General features: G+C 38.1%; 2 protein-coding genes across 2 annotated transcripts in view; both read left to right on the top strand.

Moving 5' to 3' along the window:
• Positions 1–1368: 1368 nt before the first annotated feature.
• The window catches only part of LOC134819675 (uncharacterized), a 242709-nt gene continuing 230552 nt past the window's right edge, over positions 1369–13525 (top strand). Inside the window, exons 1-4 of the mRNA XM_063829752.1 lie at positions 1369–1485; positions 3601–3650; positions 3809–3926; positions 13195–13341. Coding sequence (XP_063685822.1) covers positions 1378–1485; positions 3601–3650; positions 3809–3926; positions 13195–13341 — 423 coding nt within the window. The 5' untranslated portion in view covers positions 1369–1377. The remainder of the gene's footprint in view (positions 1486–3600; positions 3651–3808; positions 3927–13194; positions 13342–13525) is intronic.
• On the top strand, positions 7893–9181 carry LOC134819911 (sushi, von Willebrand factor type A, EGF and pentraxin domain-containing protein 1-like). The gene is made up of 2 exons (XM_063830063.1): positions 7893–8854; positions 9009–9181. The coding sequence occupies exons 1-2, from the start codon at positions 7903–7905 to the stop codon at positions 9080–9082; spliced, it is 1026 nt and encodes a 341-aa protein (XP_063686133.1). The 5' UTR covers positions 7893–7902; the 3' UTR covers positions 9083–9181.

The following is a 13525-nucleotide window of genomic DNA, read 5'->3' as shown; positions in this document are numbered from 1 at the left end:
GACCCGCCGCGCACGAAGTGCGCGGCTCCCCCTGTATCGTCAGAACGATAGTGAAACGACCGTGGGGGTCGCAACGTGATATGTGATACAAGCTAGTCCATCAATAATGGACAAATTATCCGTCAACACAAGTGTAACGTGATATTAATAAAATAAGTATGAATATTTTTTCAAAGATTAAGTGTAATAGTAAAAGTGTTGTTGTTAGGGGGAGCTGAAACCAGGTTTTCGATCAAACATTGTTATTTGTAGTCAAATGTCGCCAACAGTTGTTTTCGTCCAATGAAATCGCTGCATTATGAAAGCCAAGCCACACATACGAATATATGTAATTCAATTATGCATAATGGCAGGCAAAATGCAGCGATTTCATTGGACGAGAGCAACTGTTGGCGACGTTTGACTACAAATGGCAGCGTTTGATCGAAAACCTGGTTTCAGCTCCCTTGTGTGTTTTAATAAACAGGGGAAAGAAGCAGTTCACTGGTGACCCATGTTATAATGTTCATAAACGATAAATAGAGATTTGGTGTAAAATAAATAAAGCGATATTAGACTGTGTTTATCTTAACAACAAAAATCTTTAATTTAGATATTATCGTAATATTATGGGAACAGTTTTTCTACTTTAGCTGTTTAGTTCACAAAAAAATAAATATCGACTGCTTGAAATTGATATAGATATTTTGGGAAACTTTTGTTTCAGTAACCACTGAGAACCACTGGTCTTTGGTCCAGTAACTGCATCTTCAATCTCAGTTTCATTTTGAAACGTCAAGTGACTGCATGGTAAAGTCAAATATTTTGTTATATGAACATTTATTCTAGTATCTTGAAGTGTATTAACTATTTAGCATTCAGATTTTTAATTTTACTCTAATTTATTGATGGACGGCCATCATAATTTGAATGTGTGTGAAACAACAAAACATAACCACTCAGACATGTCTGATGAATATAAAAACTTAAAGGTAAAATATGATAGGACGGGCGCCAATAGGGGGCGCTTTTTTGATGGGTCGCCAAGATGCAAAGTTACGCCGCTGGGCACTCAACAAATAAAAAAGAATTCGTCAAACTACTGGTGTCAATCTGCAGTATCAATCTGCAGTATTGCAATCTGCAGTATCAATATGCAGTATCAATCTGCAGTATCAATCTGCAGTATCAATCTGCAGTATCAATCTGCAGTATCAATCTGCAGTATCAATCTTATTGTGCAACTGCAGCATTATAAGCAGTTTGATTAGCGTATGTAACTGTTTTTCTTTCTTAATTGTTTGTCTCATTTCAAATACAGTGGGAATATTTATTTAATTGGTGACTGGTTTGAATCAAGATATACCCACTTGTAACACACTCACTTAGTTGGGTGTCATGTCTGAGCCCACGGTGCGAGGTCTGATCCACGTGGAGATTAAGGAGGCGATTGATCTTCCCGACACGGATGGTTTTTTTGCTGGAGCTACTGATGCTTATGTCAAGGTGAGTGATTTAATTTGAAACTTTAATCAAATAATACAGAATTATACAGCAATGAACTTATATAAAAACAATGGTGACAAAAAATGTTGGTAGTAAGTTATACCAGAAAGAATTATTTCAATCGGGCACTCAGTGACTGAGCTATCAAGGCCAACAGATGGGTACTGACTTTTGGCCCCCCCTGTATGATTATGGAAACCGGGAACATCCATTTTAGAGCACACATGTTCACTTTTCAGGCTTATTTTGACGACAAAGTCAAGGAACATAGGATTGTTTTGGTACTTGACACAAAAAGTTTCTCTGAATTCTGGCGCAGTTTTTTATGCCCTCAAAAATGTGTTTATTCAACTGGAAATTTGATCTTTTGGACCTCAAAGTCAAACAACAAATTTAGGCATATTTTTCGGTTTCAGTATGTACAGATTTTTCTAAAACTTCGATAGGAATGTACAGGGTGGCCCGTAAGTGACTACCCACACGCAACCTCTTAATAACTCACGTAATTTGTCTCCAAATTGCACCAAAATTTCAGAGATTATAGATATGGGTCAAACTTAGATTTCCTGAAAGTTTCGTAAGCCACGCCCAATTACAGTGGGCGTGGCGTGACACTCCCTCTTTCATAAAATGAGAACGCTTTAAGCTAAGAACTCCAAATTTTGTGCACACATTTGGCTTGATAATTTAAAACCTTTCCCAAAGTTTCAAGTTCATTGTTTAAAATTTGGCTGAGTTATGACCATTTCAAAATTCATCGGATACGTGATCCGAGCACTCAGTCAGTGATCTCTGCACTCAATCAGTGATCTCGTCACCCAATCTGATCAAGAGTAAGGTGTTAGAGTGTATTAATGAGGTTCATTAGGCTTTACCAAACATACTGAGGAGATGACGACCTGATCATGATTGATTGGATACCGATAATGACTTTGCTAGACAGGAAAACACCAAATTCTTCGTAAAAGTAAGGTCCTAGGATTCCACGAGAACTAATGGCGCACCAGATCGTGACTTTTTCAGGAAAGTCAGGAATCACGGTCTAAAAGTTGGTGTTTCTTTGTGATCCAATAGGCCCGGTTAGAAAGATCTCGCTTTAGGATTCGTTGAAGGGATGTTCTGCTGAGGTCTAAGGCAGGAGCTCGTTTTCGGGTGCCAATTTTAGGTGTATCCATCACGTCACAAACAACCATGGTGATGTTTTCTTCGGTCCTCGCAGTCGTCTTCTGCCGACTCTTCGCCGATCGTTTGCAGAAAAAGTGAACTTGATCTTGTGATGCATATCAAAGCAGCTTTTCCGGCAAGGGGATGGTCGGTTGAATTTCATTTGAAATTGTCGTTTAAGCTGAGGGCAGAACTCCCCATTCTCTTTCTTCAGGTAGACAAACCATCGTTGTTCCGCAGTATAGGGAGGATAGTGAACCATTTTCGATGATTCAATGGATAGTTCATTCCTTTTTATCGATTGTAAGGAACGAACCTGTGACTAGCAGGGCTTACAAGCCCTGCAACCAATCAAGCTGTGCATGTGAGCCAAACAGGCCATTAACCAAGTGCAGAGATCACTGACTGAGTGCTCGGATCACGTATCCGATGAATTTTGAAATGGTCATAACTCAGCCAAATTTTAAACAATGAACTTGAAACTTTGGGAAAGGTTTTAAATTATCAAGCCAAATGTGTGCACAAAATTTGGAGTTCTTAGCTTAAAGCGTTCTCATTTTATGAAGACAATAGTGAAAAAGAGAGAGTGTCACGCCACGCCCACTGTAATTGGGCGTGGCTTACGAAACTTTCAGGAAATCTAAGTTTTACCCATATCTATAATCTCTGAAAGTTTGGAGCAATTTGAAGACGAATTACGTGAGTTATTAAAAGGTTGCGTGTGGGTAGTCACTTTTGGGCCACCCTGTACTTGAGACTTCTGGAAGGGTGCAAAATAACCACAACTAGCACATTTATATATGCGTTATCAATATCAAAACACCCTTAAATGCTTCCTTTTAAAGTTATGGTAGAAAATGTGATTTTTGTATTTGCAAAGCCAAAAAATGCACATTCCTAGTACGTGTTTCATTTTACGTTTTATTTTGCTAAAGTGCTGATTCCACTCAGGTCAAACTCGATGGAGCAAAGATAGCCAAAACTAGCATTGTAGAAGACAAGTAAGTTACAAGATAATTTACATCGTCTGCTATGTTCATTTGTTTACTTAATGTTTTAATTTACTCCATTCAGTATGTTTAAAACATCATAATAAGTATATCTGTAGAGAATCGACGACGATAAATATCACCAATAACTTTAAGCAATACCTATTTAGTACGAGCCCAATCTGGAATCAGAAGTTCGTCACATTTATCAACCATATTGGAGACGTGTTATCGATAGTGGTGGTAGACGATGATATTGGGAAGAACGACTCTATCGGAACTCATGAGGTATTTACTGTGCTTAGTAGGTACTACAGATTAGGTGTTACACCCTATATCTATGGTAATATGTATATTATTTTATTTTATCAAAATATTTTGAGCATACACTTTGATTTGACCTGTGTACATTTGATCGCCAACAATCATCTTGCGAGAAATGAAGGTAAAAATGAAAATATTATATGCACTTGAATAGATGTAATAAATCTGCAAACATGTTATACAGTATACACAAAACATGTAAAACACTGTCTGATTGTCAGCCCTTTTTTATGATTTATTGTGAAAATAATTACCCTGGGGAATATTCGGTGGTATGAAAGAAGACTGATGTTCCAAATGTTATACCGTGTTGTGGCGGTATAGTGGCTGTATAATGGCCAAACCTAATCTCCCAATTACCCTTGCTACCTGTAGCAAATTACTTCGCTTCAGTAAATGATAATGATGATAGAAGCATCTTCGCTAATCTATTTTTTGTTGGATTATCTTCCTTAATACTGCAGTAGTTGATAGGTTTTAAAACCTAGTTGCGCAAGGATAACTGTTAACCTCAGATTGAGATTCCACATAACTTTAAAACATGCTCAAGATATTATGGTGATGGGGAAGTACAGAGTTGTAAATACTACTGCTACTGTAACCGTTTACCTTACGTTATATTGTAAAAATAACGTTATTGATTTTATTATGGCGAGGTGAAATCTTAATGAAATAAGATCGCGAGTAAAAAACTGTATTTTCTCAATAATAGAAATGATGCCCAACAAACTATGTATTCAAATAAATAACTTTTCATGCTGAACAGTAAATTCCATATTTCAAAGAGTTGACCGTGATGTAAGGCTTCGTCTGATATTAGTACCCAAAAGCGAAAGTGCAGCAGTTGCAATGTGTCAACGCTATGTGCTTTGACTCCTTGAACAGAACTGTTGAAATCTTTCAGATAGTCGAATATTACCGAAACAATAGCATTCTGAAGGTTTAACGTTATGTTCATAGTAACTGACCAAAACAACAGTCAGATAACTGGTCTCATCAGAAATCTTAGGTTAACATGTTTACAAATCCATACTAATAAATCTAGGTTGTCACAACATTCTTATCCTACCAACATTCTTACCCCAGCCCCACCTAAGGTAACCTTTATAAAGTGCCCACTTTGCAACCTTTTCATTATTCTTTGCGACGTTATTTCTCTAAATTTTACTTAAGCTAATAACACCAATTGTTGTACTTGGAATTTTCAGAATTACTTTTACAGTTCTATTTTTGAACGATTCAGAAATTTTATAATTTGTTTCATAGAAGTCCCAGTTGTCCCTAAATTTGAACTTGTCTTTTGATGATGTTACTTTGGTATTACATGTAATGGATAGCCGATCTGATATTAGAGATCTCTATCTTTGATGATTTGTATTGTTTATGTAGGGTGTAAATAAAGTATTTAATTTCATTTCATACTTTCCAGATAGTTATTGATAAATATGATGAGAGTCCACCTGAAGGTAAACTTAGGAGTTGTTCTACTATTCCTTCTGACTGGCCCCACTATTGGGTTCAACACTACAGACGGTTCCAGACTGGTAGACAGACGACAGTTCGCTCTCAAGTTCGGGGATACATTGGAGGATTTCATCATGTTCCAGCCCGATATGTCACCTCTACAAAACGCCCTAACAGTCTGTTCCTGGGTTAAATCGCTGTCCTCTAATAGCCGTCCTACCTTGTTATCTTATGCTACCAGCTCTAATAACCACGAAATACTCATCTCGGATAATGGTAATAGGAACTACTTTCTGGACTCCAGCTTAGACTTGACCAGCAAGATAAACCCCTCTAAAGGAACATGGAACCACCACTGTACTTCCTGGAGTACATCGTCCAACACTAGAAAGGTATACTTTAACGGGGAACTTGTTGGGCAGGGTGCCACACCGTCCAGAACTTTTGGATTGGATGGATTCCTTTTCTTCGGTAATGAAAATCATTATGATGGCAGTGGCAGACAAGCAAGTGAAATATTTGGAGGGGAGCTTTTTAAGCTTAACTTTTTCGCAAAGGAGCTAACAGGGGAGGAGATACTGGGGATGAAAGAGGCAGGACTCTGCTCGGACGTGGAGGAGAGTTACGGGAGAGTCCGGTATCTCCGATGGGAGGATCTGCTCCTGGAGCAGAGAAACGGGAACATTACGGATGTGGAACCAGGATGTCCTGCTCGGACCTGCCCCACAGAGGAGGAGGAGGAGGAGACAGAGGAACCCACACCAGGATCCCGGGAAGGAAGGAGTGATGCTGCTGAGAAGGAGGAGACGGAATGTGAGTGTGAGGAGATCACTCAGTGGGACATCCTGTACTCTGAGGAGATTTTCAACCGGACACTGACTGTGGACCTTCTGGAAAAAATTAGATCTTACTGGGACATCCTTGGTATGTGAGCTTTATAAGTTACATTTTGCTACATTATGTAGATTATTCGAGATTATGTTATTTTTCAATATAAAGCTGATGATAAAATTAATTGTTTCATTGCAAGATTGAAGATAATTTAACTTATTAATTAACTAATCAATATCTCTGACAGGTAACTTTGTAGGAGTAACAATTACTGAGAGTGTGATAACTCATTTCAAGATATTCCAATCCTGCAGTGACTGAGAACTAACTTACCGGAGATGAAGGAGAATTCTCCCATCAAGGACAATCTGCTTTAAGTATTGACTGAGGATTTCAACTTTTGACAATCCACTTAGTTGAGATACCTTAATATTCAATTCTTCTTGATTCGAAATATTTTTGCTGCTCAGGAATTGAGTTCACATATTACCTACGTTATCAATTTGTTGGCAATTTTTACCCCTCCCCCTCCGTAATTAACCGTAATTAACTGTAATCAAGACCCAACCCCCCTTCCCCGTGGCAGACAATAAGGCCCTCTGAGATCCGGGATTCCACGGTGGTCGGTGATCGGATCACGTCGACGGTCGACCAATAAGTGAGAATTAATTTGTTATGTGGTCAATGGATGGAATTTTAATGACTTAGAAATGGGCTAGATCTAAGGTAGAGTTCAGATGACAACTCTGTTCATCAAACTGTCGAATTAATTTTTGTTGTTACTTGGTGAGTCAAAACCAAAATGGGCTGCTGTTTCGACTTTTGAATTCTGCTTGTTATTAGGAGGTTTGCACCGTAATTATAAAGTTCCCACCAAGGAAAATCGGCTAACACTTTGTCGGTTCGTCGTTTTGTTATTCGCGAGCAGAATAAATTTGATTAGTTATGAATATTATGAGTTAGTCCGATAATAATAATACTTGGCTCTGAAGAACACATAATATAAGAATATACTGATGACCATGATCACAGCTATCGGTATCAACTATCACTAACATATATAGCAATTTATCGGGACCGTAATTTTTCAAATTACTCCCAAAACCCAAAACTCAAAACCTGATAACTACCGTCTGATGGCGTAATTTTTGCGGGTATATAAATCTGACAATTCAAAGGAGAGCTCACAATTGAACAGTCGCTATCTGGTAGTCAGTTACAAGTAGGCAGTGACTGGTCTTTCAACGGCATCACGCTGTTACGGTTATTTCTCACTACGCTTCTACTCGGTTTAGATAGTGTTGTTGGTTTTTAATCAGCAGACTTGTTCTGTCTTGAATTGATGCTTCATTCATTTTCGGACGCATTTATTAAGAATATAACAGTTTGGCATAACACGTTAAAGTGTTCACAAACCCATAATCATAAAGTTAGGTTATCAGTTTCACAACATTCTTATCCTACCAACATTCTTACCCCAGCCCCACCTAAGGTAACCTTTATAAAGTGCCCACTTTGTAACTTTTTCATTATTCTTTGCGACGTTATTTCTCCAAATTTTACTTGAGCTAACAACACCCTTTATGTAGGGTATAAATAAAGCGTTTAATTTCATTTCATACTTTCCAAATAGTTATTGATAAATATGATGAGAGTCCACCTGAAGGTAAACTTAGGAGTTGTTCTACTATTCCTTCTGACCGACCCCACTATTGGGTTCAACACTACAGACGGTTCCAGACTGGTAGACAGACGACAGTACGCTCTCAAGTTCGGGGATACATTGGAGGATTTCATCATGTTCCAGCCCGATATGTCACCTCTGCAAAACGCGCTAACAGTCTGTTCCTGGGTTAAATCGCTGTCCTCTAATAGCAGTCCAGGTTGGTTATCTTATGCTACCAGCTCTAATAACCACGAAATACTCATCTCGGATAATGGTAATTGGAACTACTTTCTGGGGACCAACTTAGGCTTGAGCAGCAAGATAAACCCCTCTAAAGGAACATGGAACCACCACTGTACTTCCTGGAGTACATCTTCCAACACTAGAAAGGTATACTTTAACGGGGAACTTGTTGGGCAGGGTGCCACGCCGTCCAGAACTTTTGGATTGGATGGATTCCTCTTCTTCTGTAATGACAATCATTATGACGGCAGTAGCAGAGGCGGAGAAGAAATATTCGGAGGGGAGCTTTTTAAGCTTAACTTTTTCGCAAAGGAGCTAACAGGGGAGGAGGTACTGGGGATGAAAGAGGCAGGACTCTGCTCGGACGTGGAGGAGAGTTACGGGAGAGTCCGGTATCTCAGATGGGAGGATCTGCTCCTGGAGCAGAGAAACGGGAACATTACGGAGGTGGAACCAGGATGTCCTGCTCGGACCTGCCCCACAGAGGAGGAGGAGGAGGAGACAGAGGAACCCACACCAGGATCCCGGGAAGGAAGGAATGATGCTGCTGAGAAGAACGGGACGGAATGTGAGTGTGAGGAGAAGAAGGAGATCACTCAGTGGGACATCCTGTACTCCCAGGAGATTTTCAACCGGACACTGACTGTGGACATTCTGGAGAAAATTAGATCTTACTGGGACATCCTTGGTATGTTAGCTTTATAAGTTAAATTTTGGCACATTACGTAGATTATTCGAGATTATGTTATTTTTCAATATAAGGCTGATGATGAAATTAAGTGTTTCATTGCAAGATTGAAGATAATTTAACTTATTAATTAACTAATCAATATCTCTGACAGGTAACTTTGTCGGAGTAACAATTACTGAGAGTGTGATAACTCATTTCAAGATATTCCAATCCTGCAGTGACTGAGAAGTAACATACCGGAGATGAAGGAGAATTCTCCCAACAAGGACAATCTCCTTTATATTGACTGAGGATTTAAACTTCGGACAATCCACTTAATTGAGATAATTTAATATTCAATTCTTTTGATACGAAATGTTTTTGCATCTTTGTTTTTACTTTTTAAAATGGTTAGTCAGTTATCTGAAACTTAGATGAGCTATTCTTTTTTAAGCGAAAAGCTATTATTACAAAATTTGGTAACTTGATATTTTGTAACTTGTTATTTTACTTTATCTAATTTTGAATAACCTTGTCGTTTATTTTTACTACATACCCAATTAAACATATTATTAAGTTCAAAACGTGAGACCCACTTGGTGCAAATTTTAGGAATTAATAAAATTTTAGGAATAAAGTTGGCTCCTCGTAAGTTACTAAACTGAAAAGGACTTGGTATCCCTTTAGTTCCAAGGCAAATATTTCACCTGATTTATTCGGTTGTGATTCAGAGATTCGGTCCGAGACAGGGAGTGAGGGAGCTGAATATCTAAAATATGAACACTTAAAATAAGTAAGATTGTCCATAGTCTTGTGCTCGATTGGCACCATCAAATCTTACCTCTAGAAACCCCAGAACTATCAAGCCTAGTCTGAATTCAAAACTAGTTGACAGCTACGTACAGTTTCCTGGACAACTGGAACCTTTCGGGCCATGCACACAGCCAATAGCATGAATGGTCCTGCAGTGGGGTCTTCTTGTCCTGGATCTGTGTTTTGATCCGTCTTTTCATAACTTTTCCATTTGTATCACTTAGACTCACCTATTAAATGTTAATCGACACCACTGGTCCTAGTTAGATTTAGCCATGGCACGACTACTCAAACGTAGCAGTTAAATTGGTATGACATACTATACTATTATATTCTTATAATTATATCATATGAATTGATTGCACTGCTGATAAATAAAATACTTTGTTTTACTAAAATACTTTGTTTTGCGCAAGGATAATTGTAAACCTCAAGTGGAGATTTCGCATAACTTTAAAACATGCTCGAGATATGTTGATGGGGAAGTGCAGAGTTGTAAATACTACTGCTACTGTAATCGTTTACCTTACAGTGACGTTATTGATTTTATTATGGCGAGGTGAAATAAGATCGAGAGTAAAAAACTGTATTTTCTCAATAATAGAAATGATGCCCAACAAACTATGTATTCAAATAAATAACTTTTCTTGCCGAACAGTAAATTCCATATTTCACGAAGCAAAGAGTTGACCGTGATATAAGGCTTCGTCTGATATTAGCACCCAAAAGCGAAAGTGCAGCAGTTGCAATGTGTCAACGCTTTTTGGGGTTTTTGCCTCCTTGAACGGGGGACTTTTTTAAAAATTTTTTTAAGGTCGAAATTTTAAAAACAGGGAAACAATTCTTTCCAAAGGTTTAAAACGTTTTGTTATAGAAAGGGAAAAAAACCAAGTTCCAGAAAAAAGGGGGTTTTTGGGCTACCAGAATCTTCGGTTAAAAATGTTTAAAAAAACCCCTTTTACCCTTTTAAAATTGGGTTTGCCAAAAAAATTTTTTCCTTTTTCCCTTAAACATTATTTCCCCTTTCCCCACCTAAGGTAACCTTTTAAAAAAAGTCCCCTTTTTTGCCCCTTTTTTTCTTTTTTCTTTTGGGGGGGGTTTTATTTCCCCCAAATTTTCTTGAGCTTTAAAACACCGTTTTTTAATTTGGGGGAATTTTCAGAATTATTTTTAAACAGTTCCTTTTTGAAAGTCAGAAATTTTTTTAAATTTTTTTTCCCCCAGTTGTCCCTAACTTTGAACTTTTTTTTTTTGATGATGTTCTTTTTGGGAATTCATTGGTTAATTTTTTTACTTTAATTTTAAAGCGGGGGACGATATTTTTTTAATTTTAAAATTTTTTTTTTTAAAATTATATATTTAAATTTCTTTAGTATTTTTTATTTAGGGTAGTTTTGGGACGGGTTCCTGTAGTACATGTAAAAAATAGTTTATTTGATTTTTAGTGATCTCTATCTAGGGGAGTTTTTTATTGTTTTGTAGGGTGTAAAAAAGTTCTTTTTTTTTTATTTTTTTTTTTTTTCCAGATAGTTATTGATAAAAATAGGGGGGGGGGGTCCACCTGAAAGGAAAAAAACTTGGGAGTTGTTTCTTTCTTTTTTGGGGGGGGGCCCCCCCCACTATTGGGTTTTTTTTACAGGGGGGTTTTTCCGATGGTAGCCGGGGGGGGGGGGAATTTTCGCCCCCTTGTTTGGGGGTACTTGGGGATTTTCTTTCTGTTCCGGGGGGGGGTTTTTTCACCTTTTAAAAAAAAAAACGCCCTAACCGTCTGTCCCGGGGGGTTTTAAAATCGCTGCCTTAATTTTGCCGGGGTCCTACCGGTTTTTTCTTTTTGCTACCAGTTTTTAATAAAACCACGAAATTATTTCATCTCGGAAAAATGGAAAATGAAAAAACCTTTTTTTGGGGGGTACCAACCCTCGGGGGCTTGAGCCCAGGGAGAAAACCCCTCAAAAAGGAACTTTGGGAACCCCACCACTTTTTCTTCCTGGAGTAATTTTGGGTCCAACATCAAAAAAAGGTTAACTTTAGGGGGGGAATTTGGGGGTTGGGCCCCGGGTTTGCCCCCCACTTTCCAGAAACTCTTGGATTGGGGGATTTTTTCTTCTTCGGTAAAAAAAATCTTTAGGGGGGACGGCGTGGCGCCCGGGGCATTGAAAATTTTTGGGGGGGGGGTTTTTTTCAAGGTTAACTTTTTCGAAAAGGGGCAAAAAAGAGGGGAGAGGTACTGGGGATGAAAGAGCAGGACTCTGCTCGGGACGTGGAGGAGAGTTACGGGAGAGTCCGGCATCTCCGATGGGAGGATCTGCTTCTGGAGCAGAGAAACGGGAACATTACCGAGGTGGAACCAGGATGTCCTGCTCGGACCTGTCCTACAGAGAAGGAGGAGGAGGATACCAGGAACGAGACTGAGGAACCCACACCAGGATCCCGGGAAGGAAGGAATGATGCTGCTGAGAAGAACGGGACGGAATGTGAGTGTGAGGAGAAGAAGGAGATAACTCAGTGGGACATCCTGTACTCCCAGGAGATTTTCAACCGGACACTGACTGTGGACCTTCTGGAGAAAATTAGATCTTACTGGGACATCCTTGGTATGTGAACTTTATAAGTTACATTGTGGTACATTACGTAAATTATTCGAGATTATGTTATTTTTCAATATAAGGCTGATGACAAAATTAATTGATTCATTGCAAGATTGAAGATAATTTAACTAATTAATTAACTAATATCTCTCACAGGTAACTTTGTAGGAGTAACAATTACTGAGAGTGTGATAACTCATTTCAAGATATTCCAATCCTGCAGTGACTGAGAAGTAACATACCGGAGATGAAGGAGAATTCTCCCAACAGGGACAATCTGCTTTATAGTAACTGAGGATTTAAACTTCGGACAATCCACTTAATTAATTATCCACTTAATTAATTATTCCTTTCTTTAAAAAGATAAAAAAATTTAAAAATTTAAAAAATGAAAATAAATCAACTTAATTGAGATACTTTAATATTCAATTCTTCTTGATTGGAAATGTTTTTGCATCTTTGTTTTTACTTTTTAAAATGGTTAGTCAGTTATCCGAAACTTAGATTAGCTATTCATCCTTAAGCGAAAGCTTTTATTAAAAAAAGCGTTAACTTGATATTTTGTAACTTGTTATTTTACCTTTATGACATTATCTAAATTTTGATTAACTTTGTCGTTTCTTTTTGCTACATACCCAACCGAACATACTATTAAGTTCAAAACGTGAGACCCACTCGGTGCAAATTGTAGGAATAACATTATAAATAAAAAATAAAAAAGATAAAATACTGTTTTTCACACCATAATTCAGCGACTGTCGTAAGGGGTCGTTCACATATTACAGATCCCTTTAGTTCCAATACAAATATTTCACCCGATTTATTCGGTTGTGATTCAGAGATCGTGGAGACGGGGAGCTGAATATCTAAATTATGAACACTTAAAATAAGTAAAATCTTGCGCTCAATTATGACTCCTTTTATATCTCACATGACACTCATATGGTTTTATTCCAGATAAATTTCCGTGAGTTTGTTGAAAACGGGGGCGAGTTTGAGGGACCTGTACAGTTGATGCTTGATGGAGAGGAGAGGGGACTACTGGAAATCGCACTCAGATACGAGCCTTATTGTAACGAAAACAAAAACGAATGCAGTAGGAAAGTAAGTTTCAATCAGTAGCTGTTTCTGTACTCTACTGTTTCTGTACTCTACTGTTTCTGTACTCTATTGTTCCTGTACTCTACTGTTTCTGTACTCTACTGTTTCTGTACTCTATTGTTTCTGTACTCTACTGTTTCTGTACTCTACTGTTTCTGTACTCTACTGTTTCTGTAATCTATTGTTT

This window comes from Bolinopsis microptera, chromosome 8, assembly GCF_026151205.1.
Source record: "Bolinopsis microptera isolate Bmic1 chromosome 8, MBARI_Bmic_1.0, whole genome shotgun sequence".
Lineage (NCBI taxonomy): Eukaryota > Metazoa > Ctenophora > Tentaculata > Lobata > Bolinopsidae > Bolinopsis > Bolinopsis microptera.
Note: the sequence above shows the minus strand (reverse complement) of the source record. Positions and strands in the feature narration are given on the sequence as shown.